The sequence below is a fragment of the Pseudophryne corroboree genome, chromosome 2 (assembly GCF_028390025.1).
Source record: "Pseudophryne corroboree isolate aPseCor3 chromosome 2, aPseCor3.hap2, whole genome shotgun sequence".
NCBI lineage: Eukaryota > Metazoa > Chordata > Amphibia > Anura > Myobatrachidae > Pseudophryne > Pseudophryne corroboree.
In genome coordinates this window covers 583,580,469-583,594,905 of record NC_086445.1, presented here as the reverse complement: position 1 = coordinate 583,594,905, position 14,437 = coordinate 583,580,469, and the positions used below count along the sequence as shown (strand labels likewise).

At 44.1% G+C, this 14,437-nt stretch overlaps 1 protein-coding gene across 3 annotated transcripts in view; it reads right to left on the bottom strand.

Moving 5' to 3' along the window:
* Positions 1-297: 297 nt before the first annotated feature.
* The window catches only part of LOC135036976 (lysosomal-associated transmembrane protein 5-like), a 90,778-nt gene continuing 76,638 nt past the window's right edge, over positions 298-14,437 (bottom strand). Inside the window, exons 7-9 of one of the 3 annotated variants that reach the window (XR_010231606.1) lie at positions 10,938-11,036; positions 2,259-2,575; positions 298-405 (exon numbers count right to left, since the gene is read on the bottom strand). Coding sequence is in view for 2 of the 3 variants with exons in the window: in XM_063954497.1 (XP_063810567.1) it covers positions 2,501-2,575; positions 10,938-11,036 (174 nt within the window). In the remaining variant the exon portion in view is untranslated. Of the gene's footprint in view, positions 2,576-10,937; positions 11,037-14,437 lie in introns of all 3 variants that reach the window. The other 2 variants (XM_063954497.1, XM_063954499.1) reach the window with 2 other exon arrangements.

Here is a 14,437-nt window from a genome sequence, read left to right as displayed (position 1 = left end):
ATATATATATATACTGTATATATATATATATATATATATATAAGATTTAAAGCACTGAGCAGGGCAGCATCAGAGTTGGGACGTGGTAGAGAAGGAGGTGGATTATTCTCCTCAGCGCCAGCCTTTTGACAGCATCAATCCGGGGAAGGCCCACCCGCAGGTGTGGCCTGACAAAGTCTGGCAGCAGTGAGCAGAGCATGTTCTGTTGTAAGTCTAATTGCTAATCTTCTGTGATAAACTAACCAGTTTCCTTTAGGTATATCCCCTTGTATAGAAAATAAGACACAGAGACTACTATTTCCCGTACAATAAAATCCATTTATTGTTTTGGTGTGTTCTTGTCCGGTTCCGTGGAGGGGCACTTTGATGCTTCCAGTTCTTAACAACTTCCTACCAGAAGTGAGCCTATTTTAAAAACAGTATTAAATTTGCTTAAATACCATCGCTTTTCATCTCTTTGTGATTATACTTAAAAATCCATAGAGATGCATGGGTTTTCAGCTAGTATTATATACAAAGGGTGTAAACTTAAAGATTATTATATATTTGTATAAAAAAGAGCAGTGTTTATAGAGAAACTGTCCAGATTATTTTCCTGCAAAAAAATTATAATACCACTTTGGGCAGAATGTTATAGCCTACAAATTATGTCCTGCAAATCACAAGGAATTGTGCATTCAAAATCACCAAATGTAATAAGAAATCTGCCAGCAATATTCAGTGGGTTTCAAACCCACGCACTGCCAATGGCTTGGGCTAGCTTGGCGTTCTTATAAAATTAAAAATAAACAAAAGGAAAAAAAACTGCATTGCTCGCCCTCTAGTAGGCCCATGCTGTTCAGCATCAGTTCAAGTACTCTGAGGGAGGCAAACAAATGTGTGGCCCCCTCATATAAGAGATAAATGGCCCTATATTAAACAGCATTTTGACCATCAGGTTACCCATGGGCTGTGAATTTCATGGAAATAGTAATGTTAATACTGCCCCTTTGTAAAATGATTTTGTATTCTTATAATATTAATAATAATCTACTAATACAATTTAAATTAAATTAAAATAATTAAATATTACCCCACAAAAATAAAAGTACCCTTTATAATACAAATAAAATATTGGCACCTTATAATAAATACCTGATTATAATATTATCTCCTTATTGATAATAATCCTGGTTATTGTTGATAATATTTTTTTGGGTTCAAAAAGAAAATAATTCCTTAGCTTAACACTTACTTGATCTTAAGACGTCCAACAACACAATGAGTTAAAATGAGGCAGTCTGGCCCTAGGGGTGCTGCGTAAAACGTCTGAGACACTAAGGGTGCCATAAATGAAGAAAGTTTGGGAACCATTTGTCCAAGCAATACACAAATTTACAAAAAAGGAAGGTTTAGCAGGGGGGTGGCTGTAGAAGAATGGGGGGTAGGGGGGGCCATCTAAAAGAAGTCTCATCTCATACCAGGAGATACTGTGGAAACATTGATGGATTTCAGTGTAGATTATAATGGGCATAGCTCTCCCATACAGAGAGTGTGGGAGTGTGGGCCTCCTTATATAAGAAGGCTTCCACCCACCCCATCAAAAATACAAAGTAAAATTTGTAAAGGAATCTAATTTTGGAGATAAGATTGTCTCACTGTGCTGTTGGGGCTATTATGAGAAAGTCCCATTTAGAGTACTGTATGTGAGGTTGTTTTTATATTAAGAAAAAAATTCTCGTTGCACTCCATCTCATCAAGCCAAGTACATTTTGTTTTAGGGATTTTTTTTTTTTTAATGATACAGTAGCAATTTTTTTTTTTTTGGGGGGGGAAGTGGGACAAAAAAAAAAAGAATTGCACTGCTTTTTTATATTATCAATAAAGTGACAGTGATTTTTGCATTTTATTATAAGGCAACAACATTGTATTAAGAATTTTAAAATGGGGCACAATTTTGTTTGTTTTTTAAGGGGAATGCTTTATTATATATTATGTAAAAGGACACTAGTTGATTGCTATTGATTACTATTATAAGGCAACAATAAATTTATATTCATTTAATAAGGGGGCAAAATTAACATTATTATAACACTGGTACCCAGAATTTTTTATCTCTGGGTTGGAGGGTTTGCACAATCATACGCCTCACCCCCAGAGGTCCAGACCCAATGTTATTATAAGAAAAAATGTGAGGGTGGGACATCGTTTTATTCTACAGTATAATTTTTTTTTTCATAGCTGTTAGAACCACAAATATTGTTTTCCAACAACTTTACCTCTATTGCTTTTGACAGTTTTCAAGTCAATGGAAATCACAATAAAACTGCTGTTTTCTAAAGTTGTAAGGTACTGTATAACAATTATTTCCTTATTGTCTTGAAATCATTTAGATATATAAATGGGTATACACCGTGTATACACAAGTTTGAACTCCTTATGTCTATCACTCGGAAGATGAAGAGATGCCACATAATATTTGTATTCAGTCCAGAAGCTGGAAACTTTGCAACTTAGTAGGTTAAACAATTGAATACGGAGGTGGGCAATCTTTGGATTCTGTTTTAACAGCCTCCTCATATGATGGCAGTGCTATCTGTAACATAAAAAACAAAAAACAAATACATATTGTATAGTGAGTAATTGTTATAGTAGAATCAACAAGCAACTGTTATGTTTCACAGGAAATGATTACTCAAGTTTTTGTCAATTTGCATTTTATTTGTGCAGAATGTTTGTTTATATTAAATATTTACTGTAGCTTTTATAATGCTGGGTACTCATTAGACGATGTGTACCAAGCACCATCGCGGGTGACAGAACCTGGTGTGATATTTGGCATCAGCAAGTGCATACACACTTGCCGATGCCAACAGCAATGGAGCAATTTTTTGTTCCGATCCGTCGGATTCGGGCAAATCATTTAAAAAATCGTCTGTGTACCCTTCTTACAGCAACATAACCACAAATCATAAGACTATCCCTGCTCTAAAGAGCTTAAAATATTTGTAGTTATAAATCAAGTAAACAAAAATATACATAAGAATATAAGGGCATATTGACTAAATTAATAAATATGTTATCAACATTAGAGAGATAAGGGCCTAATTCAGGTTGGATCGCAATATTTGTGAATTGCAATCTGGCCAATTATCGAATGACGCGCTACCAAAAACAGCAACAGAAAATGCGTACACATTGTTATCGCAATGCATCTGCTGTTTGAGTGACAGAAAGCAGGCATTTCTGGGCGGAAACCCGCAATTTTCTGGGTATATTTGAAGAAATGCAGGTGTGCCCAGGCGTTTTTAAGGAGGGCCTCTGACGTCAGCGATAACCACTTCCAGCCTCTTGTTTAGCAAAAATTGAGGACGACCTTGCCTGGCGCAGACAGGAAAAAATCTTCAATGTTCCGGTAATTGCATAGGAATTTGCAATCAGCCCGCATATTGCGATGCATTCGCAATTTTTACGATGGACGTTTTTTCTCTATTTCTGTCCGGCAACTATTTGATCGCAAAAACTGCTTTTTAGCAGAAACATGCAATCCTTACTGGATAAGGTCCTAAATTCTGAAGAATGTGGAGAAGTGATACACAGGGTGGGATGCACCAATGTCAAAAATGCGGTCAAACCTCCGAAAATGCCATCTTAGGAGGTGTTTCCGCATTCCCCATATGCACTAAACTCATCTGGATGCAGTGTTCCCTGTGTTCTCTTATCGGGAGAGCTGTCCCTTGTGGCACTAATCACATATGCAGAGCCGGCACTAGGCATAGGCAAACTAGGCAATTGCCTAGGGCATCTGGTATGCCTATGTGCACAAGCAGCTTCTGCTGATTAAAATGATATGCGGCATGCCTATATTCTGTTTGTAGCATTTCATATGTAGATGCAGCCACAGTCGCACACAGTATATAGGCATGCTGCATATCATTTTAATCAGCAGAAGCTGCTTGTGCATTCTAGCCACATAGCAATGCAAATAAAATGTATTTTCATAAAAAATAGGCACCCAACGTTAGCAGAGCTGCCAATTGACTCACGCCAGGAACTATATGTGTCATTATGTGTATAAGGGCATTAATAATGTGTAACATATGTGTAAGGGGCACTATGTGTGTCATTATGTGTATAAGGGCACTAGTAATGTGCAGCATATGTGTAAGGGACATTATGTGTGTCATTATGTGTATAACGCCATTAACAATGTGCGGTATATGTGTAAGGGAAATTATCTGTATAAGGGCATTAATAAGGGTTGGCATAATGTGTAAGGCCCATTATGTTTATATGGACATTAATAATGTGTGTCATATGTGTAAGGGGTATTACTGTGTGGTATTATGTGTATAAATGCATTACCAATGTGTGCCATTATGTGTATAAGGTGCTCTACTGTGTGGTTTAATGTGAATAAAGAGCAATATGGTGTAGTGTAATGTGAATAACGAGCAATATGGTGTGGTATAATGAGAATAAAGAGCAATATGGTGTGGTGTAATGTGAATAAGGATCAATTTAGTATGATGTTATGTGAATAAGGGGCACTACTGTGAAGAGTAACGTATATAAGGTAAAGTGGTACAACTGTGTGATGCATTGTGAATAAGGGACGCTATTGTATGATAAATTGTGAATAAAGTTGCACTACTGTGAGGCATAATTTGAATTGGGGGTACTATTGTGTGGCCATGCCCCTTACCAGCAAAAAACACATACCTTTTTGGGCTGTGCGCCGAATGTGCACACTGCTCTTATTTAAATTACAAAATTATAGGGGGTAGGAAAAAATAAAAGGACTGCTATGGGTAGGGGGTGATGGTGCTTGGGATAAGGGTGCAGGGTTAGAGGCGGAACTAGTGGTGTTGCTAGGGGGCACCAGCCAAATTCTTGCATAGGGCATCATATTGGTTAGGGCCGGCTCTGCACATATGTTAGTACATATGCGGTTAGTAACAATGCGATGTGTGGCAGGATGTACCACGGATGCTTAGTACATCCTGCCCTGTATGTGATGGCATGTCCGTTAGCCTGCGCATGTGACAATACTTCATATAGACTGTAAGCTCCACTGGGGCAGGGACTGATGTGAATGGTCAAATATTCTCTATAAATGTGTAAGGTATATGAATAACTGGTAATAAATAATAAATAAATGTAAGAGGCCTTTGAAGGATATGTGATTCAGCAAGTCAGCAGGGACGTCAGAATGGGGGGTGGGCAAGGGGGCACAAAGATGAGAGAGGCGTCTATTTACTACCAGTAGCGGCTCTTGCCACGGCAAGCAGGCTTTTTGCCCAGGGTGCCGCTACCCTGAGGGCGCCGCCGCCGTGGTAAGAGCCGCTACTAATCCACCCTCCCTCCCTCCCTGCTCCCCAGCCCCCGGCTGCAGCGAGCACCGCGTGCGACCGCTGCAGCCGGTGTCGCTGACTGACGCTAGAGGTCAAAATTGACCCCTAGTGTCAATACGGCGCTGCTATGGGAGAAACGTCATGACGTCTCTCCCATAGAGAGGAGCTGGCGCCCAGAGACAGCGACAGCAGCGGTCCGGAAGCAGCAGTGAGGCTGGTAAGTATTGTGTGTGGTTTATTTTAGGGTTTACTTTCAAAGCGGCACTACTACAGGGGGCACATACTGGGGGCACTACTACTGGGGGGCACTACTACAGGGGGCACATACAGGGGGCACAGCTACTGGGGGCAGATCTACAGGGGGAACAACTACAAGGGGCACATACTGGGGGCACTGCTACAGGGGGAACAGCTACTGGGGGGAAATCAACTGGGGGCACAGCTACAAGGGGCACAGCTACTGGGGGCACTACTACAGGGGGCACTGCTACAAGGGGCACAGCTACAGGGGGCACAACTACTAGGGGCACAACTACAGGGGGCACAGCTACAAGGGGCACAACTACAGGGGGCACTACTAAAGGGGGCACTGCTACAGGGGGAACATCTATGGGGCCAGATGAGATACATCCAAGGATACTAAAATAACTTAAAGAGGTGCTGGTAGCACCATTGACAGAATTATTCAACCAGTCATTAGCTACAGGAGTAATTCCAGAGGACTGGAAAAGAGCAAATGTAGTCCCACTGCACAAAAGTGGAAGCAAGGAAGAGGCAAACAACTACAGACCAATGAGTCTTACATTAGTAGTAGGGAAATTGATGGAAACACTCTTAAAAGAAAGAGTTGTAGATTATCTCAAATCCGGCAATTTACAGGATCCCAAACAGCATGGATTAACTGGGGGAGATCAGGTCAAACAAATCTTATTGACTTTTTTGACTGTGTGACTAAAGTGATGGATAAAGGTGGAACCATGGATATAGCTTATCTAGACTTTAGTAAGGCTTTTGACACTGTTCCACATCGCAGAATGCTAAATAAACTTGAAAGTTTGGGATTGGATATTAGGATTATTGAATGGATAAGATCTTGGTTGAAGGATAGAAAACAGAGAGTTGTGGTAAATGGGGTGCATTCACAGGAGGGAAATGTTACCAGTGGAGTACCCCAGGGATCTGTACTTGGACCAGTGCTTTTTAATATCTTTATTGGTGACATTGCAAATGGCATTAAAGGGAAAGTATGCCTTTTTTTGCAGATGACACAAAGGTATGCAACAGGTATAACAAATGACTGAGGATCTAGGTAGACTAGAGGAGTGGTCAAGGGTGTGGCAGTTACAGTTTAATGCCAAAAAATGCAAAATCATGCACTTGGGTCTCAAAAATCCAAAGGCTAAATATAGTATTAATGGCACTATACTGGAAACTACTGAGGAGGAAAGGGATCTAGGAGTCACTATTTCAGATGACTTAAAGGCAGGTAAGCAATGTAACAAAGCAATGAGGAAGGCTAGTCAGATGCTTGGCTGCATTGGGAGAGGAATCACCAGCAGAAAGAAAGAAGTAATAATGCCACTGTATAGGTTATTGGTACGGCCTCATCTAGAATACTGTGTTCAATTCTGGAGGCCATATCTTCAAAAGGATATTAATACATTAGAAACTGTACAAAGAAGGGCAACTAAAATGGTGCATGGCCTACATCACAAAACATACCCAGAAAGACTAAGAAATCTCAATATGTATAGTTTGGAGCAGAGAAGGGAAAGGGGGGACATGATAGAAACTTTCAAATAAATCAAGGGTTTTTACAAAGTCCAGGAGGGAAACATTCTCCAAATGAAGAGAAGCAATAGGACACGAGGACATGCACTGAGACCGGAGGGGGGGGGGGGGGAATTTGAGGAAAAAATACTTCACAGAAAGGGTAGTGGACAAGTGGAATAGCCTCCCATCAGAGGTGGTAGAGGCTAAGACAGTAGAGCAATGTAAACATGCATGGGATAGACATAAGGATATCCTTACAAAGAAATAAGGATCAAATAAGGTTAGAGATAAAAAATAATGTAAAAAAAGGGGCAGATTAGATGGGCCAAGTGGTTCTTATCTGCCGACAAATTCTATGTTTCTATGTTACTGGGGGAAAATTAACTGGGGGCACAGCTGCTGGGGGTACAGCTACTGGGGGCACAACTACTGGGGGCACAGCTACAGCGGGGCACAAGTACAGGGGGATAACTGTGGGCATGCCCCTTCCCTATGAAGAAGCCACGTCCCTTCCCTATGAAGAAGCCACGCCCCTGTTTTGGGGCGTGCGCCCTCGGCGTGCACCAACTGTATTTTACCTGGAGGGGGGGGCACCACAGGAAACTTTCGCCCTGGGTGCCACAAGGTCTAGAACCGGTCCTGTTTACTACAGCAGAGGTGCGGCAGACGGTCATGTGAATTACCGTTGCCGGCTGCCTCACTTTACAGCTAATTTGCAGCAGCAGCTCCTCCTGCTTTCTTGTGTGTCTTAGGTGATCCCGAACTCCTCCTCCATGGTGCCACCTCCTCCCCCGCAGTGGTTCCGCACCCATCCACAGTGGCTCCACTCCATCCTCCCAGTGGCTGTGCCAGGAAACTGCCCTGAAGCTATGGAGGATGTAGCGGGAGAGGGGATAACAAGCCTGACCCATCTTGCTCTGCCCGTGCCCTGGATGGCTCACGGTGGCAGTGCCTCGATTTGTGGATATTCAGGGGGTGGAGCCTAATGCCGTAAAGTGTCCGTCCCCATAAGATACCTGTACTGTAGTCAGGTAGTGTTTGTTTATCTGGCTGGCTCCTTCTCTCTCTCTTTCCCTCTCCCTGACACTGTCTCTCTGTCCCCTCCCCACGCTCTCTTTCTTTGACACTGTCTCCTTCACTCGCTTCCTGACACTGTCTCTCTCTCCTTGGCACTCTATCTTTCTCTCTCTCTGTGACACTGTCTCTCCCTCAGTCCCTTATACTGTATAAATATCTCTCCCTGGCACTGTCTCTCTGTCTCTCCCTCTCTTTGACATGGTATCTTTCTACCTCTCTCTCCCTGACACTGTCTCTCTCTCCCTGGCACTCTATCTTTCTCTCTCTCTGTGACACTGTCTCTCCCTCAGTCCCTTATACTGTATAAATATCTCTCCCTGGCACTGTCTCTCTGTCTCTCCCTCTCTTTGACATGGTATCTTTCTACCTATCTCTCCCTGACACTGCCTCTCTCCTGTTTCTCATTCTCTCTCCCCCTCTCTCTCTCCTTGACACTCTCTCTTTCATCTCTTTCTCCCCGACACCCTCTCTCTCTTGCTCCTCTCTTTCGGTCATTCCCCCTTGTTCCATGAAACCCTCTCGCCCTCTCTTTCTTGCTCCTCTCTCTCTTTCTCTCTCCCCCTGATTCCTGCTTTGTCTGTCTCTTTTTTATGGGACCACAAAGTTCTAATTATACCCCTGCCTCACACCATCCTGCATCAGCCGCCTCGTCACTGCCTAATCTCCCCTCCTCCCGCCTACCTCCCTTCCACGACCTCCTGCAGAACTACTGACTGGCCAGAGAGACAATGCAGCCTCCTCCTGGAGACCTCCAGGTAACTGCTCTCTCGGGCACCTCACATTCTGCTGCTGCTGATATACCTCTCTCTCTCACTCTCTCTCTCTCTGTCTCTCTCTCTCCATGTATCTCTCTCTGTCTCCATGTATCTCTCTCTGTCTCTCTCCATGTATCTCTCTCTGTCACTCTCCACATCTCTCTCTCTCTCTCTCTCTCTCTCTCTCCATGTCTTTCTCTCTCTCTCAATCTCTCCATTTTTGTTATGAGGTATAACACAGAGGGGGCGACATTTAGTGATTTAGGGATGCCAAATGGAAATTATATCTTGCCCCCCCAACCTAAAAATGTTCTGACGCCCCTAATAATAATGATGTAAGCCGATTCCCCCAGCAAGTTATTCTTGATGTGCCATTTGAGCTAAAGGGCGAGATGCATCAAGCATTGCATTTTCAATGCAATACATCCTGCCACTTACATCCCGCCACTTACCGCATATATATATAGCTGCATTTATTAACACGGGCCCTCATTCCGAGTTGTTCGCTCGCAAGGCGATTTTAGCAGTATTGCACACGCTAAGCCGCCGCCTACTGGGAGTGAATCTTAGCATCTTAAAATTGCGAACGATGTATTCGCAATATTGCGATTACACACCTCGTAGCAGTTTCTGAGTAGCTCCAGACTTACTCGGCATCTGCGATCAGTTCAGTGCTTGTCGTTCCTGGTTTGACGTCACAAACACACCCAGCGTTCGCCCAGACACTCCTCCGTTTCTCCGGCCACTCCTGCGTTTTTTCCGGAAACGGTAGCGTTTTTTCCCACACGCCCATAAAACGGCCTGTTTCCGCCCAGTAACACCCATTTCCTGTCAATCACATTACGATCGCCTGAGCGAAGAAAAAGCCGTGAGTAAAAATCCAAACTTCATAGCAAATTTACTTGGCGCAGTCGCAGTGCGGACATTGCGCATGCGCACTAAGCGGAAAAACGCTGCGATGCGAAGAAATTTTCCGAGCGAACGACTCGGAATGACCTCCACAGTATGCATGTACAATTGCCATTAAATCACAAAGAAGAACTCTTCTGATCCGTCCATAGCATTCTGGGGACTTATAGGTTTATGATCCGAGAGTTTTTACTTTGCATGCATGTCTGTTAGCTTGCGCATGTGACAATACTTTAGATCCCTCTCAGGGGAAGTCTGTAGTAAGAAGCCTATAGGATTCTATAGGCAATGCCATCTATTGATAAAGTTGCCTATCCAGAACAAGCTCCGAAAAGTTTAGATTCATACTTACACTTTGCAGCCCCATAGAACTCTTTAGGGACCGCAGAGCCAGCGGGCTGCAGCAGATATCGACAATACCGCTGCGGACCACTTTAGTGCATTTGGAGAATGCTGCAATGCTCCAAAAATTGCAGTTTTCGGAGGTTTGCCCGCATTTTTTGGGTTGATACATCTCGCCCATAGGGGGTCATTCCAAGTTGTTCGCTCGCAAGCTGCTTTTAGCAGCTTTGCACACGCTAAGCCGCCGCCTACTGGGAGTGAATCTTAGCTTATCAAAATTGCAAACGAAAGATTAGCAGAATTGCGAATAGACACTTCTTAGCAGTTTCTGAGTAGCTCCAGACTTACTCGGCATCTGCGATCAGTTCAGTCAGTTTCGTTCCTGGTCTGACGTCACAAACACACCCAGCGTTCGCCCAGACACTCCTCCGTTTCTCCAGCCACTCCCGCGTTTTTCCCAGAAACGGTAGCGTTTTTCACACACACCCATAAAACGGCCAGTTTCCGCCCAGAAACACCCACTTACTGTCAATGACATTACGATCACCAGAACGAAGAAAAAAACCTTGTAATGCCGTGAGTAAAATACCTAACTGCATAGCAAATTTACTTGGCGCAGTCGCACTGCGGACATTGCGCATGCGCATTAGCGACTAATCGCTCCGTTGCGGAAAAAAAATAACGAGCGAACAACTCGGAATGACCCCCATAGTCTTTATCAGTATGTTTGCTCACTGCATCTGTGTACCTTTGAGAAGTCCTGCAATTGAGGTGCACCTTTTGATTTATTCTGTTTTGAAGCATTTAATGACTTGAAGACTCTCCACATGCACCAGATCATGTGTACCTATAGACAATGAAAGAAAATAGGATTTTAATTACCTACCAGTAAATCCTTTTCTAGTAGTCCGTAGAGGATACTAGGGTCCATTTAGTACCATGGGGTATAGACGGGACCACTAGGAGCCTTGGGCACTTTGAGAATTTGATAGTGTGCGCTGGCTTTTCCCCCTATGCCCCTCCTACCAGACTCAGTCTAGGAAACTGTGCCCGACGAGACAGACATACCTTGAGAGAAGGATTTAAAGGACAGTGGTGAGATTCGAACCAGCACACACAAAACAAGAGGAAAGCCATGCTAACCAAACTTGATGAGGAACAGCAACACCTGAATCGACAACAGTACTTAACAAGTAACAGTGCAAGAAAACACGAAGCACTGGGTGGGCGCCCAGTATCCTCTATGGCAGTGATTTTCAACCTTTTTTTACTCACGGCACACTGAACAATATTTTACAATTGCCAAGGCACACCACCAGTTCCCCACAGAAAAAAAACAACAACACACATTGGCCCTCACAGTAAAAAAAAATCCACACATACATTGGCCTACACAGAAAAAACAATCACATTCTCCCCACATAAATCCTATTACTCCCCACATGAATTATTTACATTGTTCATTCCATAAATCCATAAATTCTTATTCTCCCCACATAAATCCTATTGAAATCCTATTGTTCCCCACAGGAGAAATAAAATAACAAATATTAGCCCCTACCGGTCAGCTGTCCTCCTTCCTGTCCCTCAGTGGCAGGGGATGGTTCATAGTGGAGTGCTGCGAATACTGAGCAGCAGGCGGTCGGGCAGGTGTGGATGTGGGTGTGCAAGGAAAGCTGTGTATGCAGGCGGGAACTGGAAGATGTGTATACAAGCGTGTGGGCTGGCTGGGTGGTGAGACGCGGCAGCCGTGACTTATGATATCACATCTTCGCGTTTTCAAGGCATAAGTCACGGCCGGAACACGACTGATCCTCTAAGAAGATCGCGGGTCAACAGTTCACTCTGAAGGTGCAGGAAGATGCTCTGGCTCTGCGGCACACCTTACAACTGGTCGCGGCACACTAGTGTGCCACGGCACACTGGTTGAAAAAGCCTGCTCTACGGACTACGAGAAAAGGATTTACCGGTAGGTAATTAAAATCCTATTTTCTTTTACATCCTAGAGGATACTGGGGTCCATTTAGCACCATGAGGATGTACCAAAGCTCCCAAACCGGGTGGGAGAGTGCTGAGGTTCCTGCAGAACTGATTGACCAAACTGAAGGTCCTCAGAGGCCAAAGTATCGAACTTGGAGAACTTAGCAAATGTGTTCGAACCTGACCAAGGAGCTGCTTGGCAGAGCTGTGAAGCCAAGACACCCCAGGCAGCCACCCAGGAAGAACCCACCGACCTAGTAGAGTGGGCCTGTACAGATTTTGGAACCGGCAAACCTGCCGATGAATAAGCATGCTGGATAGAAAGCCTGATCCAGCGATCAATAGACTGCTTTGAAGCAGGACACCCAATTTTATTGGGATCATAGAGAACAAACAGCTGTCCGCTTCATGTAGATCTTCAAAGCCCTCACAACATCGAAGGACTTTGAAGTAGCAGAGGTGTCGGTAACCACAATAGGTTGGTTGATGTGAAACACAGACGCCCCCTTAGAAAGAAATTGCTGACTAGTCCTGAGTTCAGCTCTATCTTCATGAAAAATCAAACAGGTTGGAATAATAACCTTTGTTGCGCAGATGAGGTGGAACTGGAACAATGACCTGAGTCTGTACCAGTTTTTTAATTGCTTCCTGTAAAGTCATACTTGCTTCCTGAGAAGCTGGTAAGCCTGATTTGAAGAATCTGTGAGGTGGGAGTTCCTGAAACTCCAGCCTGTACCCCTGGGTGATAAGATCTTTGACCCAGGGATCCTGGCATGATGTCACCCATATGTGACTGATATCTCTTAATTGGGCTTCCACCTGCCTGTCTTCCAGGCAGTGCGGTCCACCATCATGCTGAAGGCTTTGAGGAAACAGAACCTGAGTTCTGTTCCTGTGAACCTTCAGTTGCTGGTTTTCTGGGTTTACCTCTATTGCCTCTGGAGGCTGTAGAAGAACCTCTGGTTTTATTTTCTAAATTCAGCTGTCCGAAAGGACTGCAAAGTTGGAGTAGGTCTTCCTAACTGGAAGGGGGTGGGGGGGGGGGGGGGCTGTGGAAGGAAGATATGTAGACTTACCGGCCGTAGCCTTGGATATCCACGTATCCAGTTCATTTCCAAATAGGGCCTCACCTGTGAATGGTAGACTTTCCACGCCCTTCCTGGGATCCGCAACTGCTGTCCACTGGCGTTGCAATAAGCCCTTGCGTGCTGAAACTGCCATGGCAGTGGTGCTTGCGTTGAGCAAGCCTATTTCTTTTATGGCCTCCACCATAAAATTTGCAGAGTCCTGTATGTGTTGTAGGAGTAAAACTACCTCCCCCCTGGATAAGGAATCCCTCAATTAGGTTACCTGACCATTTTGCAATAGTCCTAGTGATCCATGCACAAGCAATTGTGGGTTTTTGGGCCACCCCAGCAGCTGTAAATACAGATTTGAGAGTGGCCTCAATCTTGCGATCAGCCGTGTTTTTTAAGGAGGCTGCCCCAGGAACAGGTAAGATTATCTTACGTGATAAACTAGATACCGATGCATCAACAATCGATGGATTTTCCCATTTCTTCCTATCATCCTGAGAAAAAGGGAAGGATGTGAGTAACCTTTTAGGGATCTGAAATTTCTTATCAGGATTAACCCAAATCTCTTCAAATAGGGAATTCAACTCTTTTGATGCAGGAAAATAAGATTCCTCATCCTCTTCTGTCACCTTATCAGGAATGTGCAGGACGTCTCTAATAGCTTCTATCAGGGCCTGTATTCCTTGTGACAGAGCAGCATCCCCCCTCCTTAGTCCACCTCACCCTCCTCCGCGTCTGATACGTCTACATCAGTGTCAGCCTGCAGGATCTGGGCCAGTGTACGCTTTTGCGGACAAATGGTAGGGGTCTGAGACGCTGGTTTGGGAAGTGAATCTCTATTCATCAGGTCATCCACAGACTGCCTTAAGTATTGCGTCTCTCGTTCATTATGGGATAATTTATTCAAAATATTTGAGATCATCCCTTTAAGGGAATCCAACCATGCTGGATCGGACCCCCTAGCCTGAGAATGTGTACTATCCTAAGCACACTGTAGTGATCCCCCTGAGGAAGAAAGACACTCTGCCATGCATGAAACACACTCCTTGCCTGACACTGTAAATGTGAAGCGCACACACACACACACACACACACACACACGAAAGGTTAAATCACAGTTAACCCACACAGAGCCCTTCTAGGGTGACACAGAGTATATAGGAGCCAGCCACACCGCGCCCTTAGCACTAAT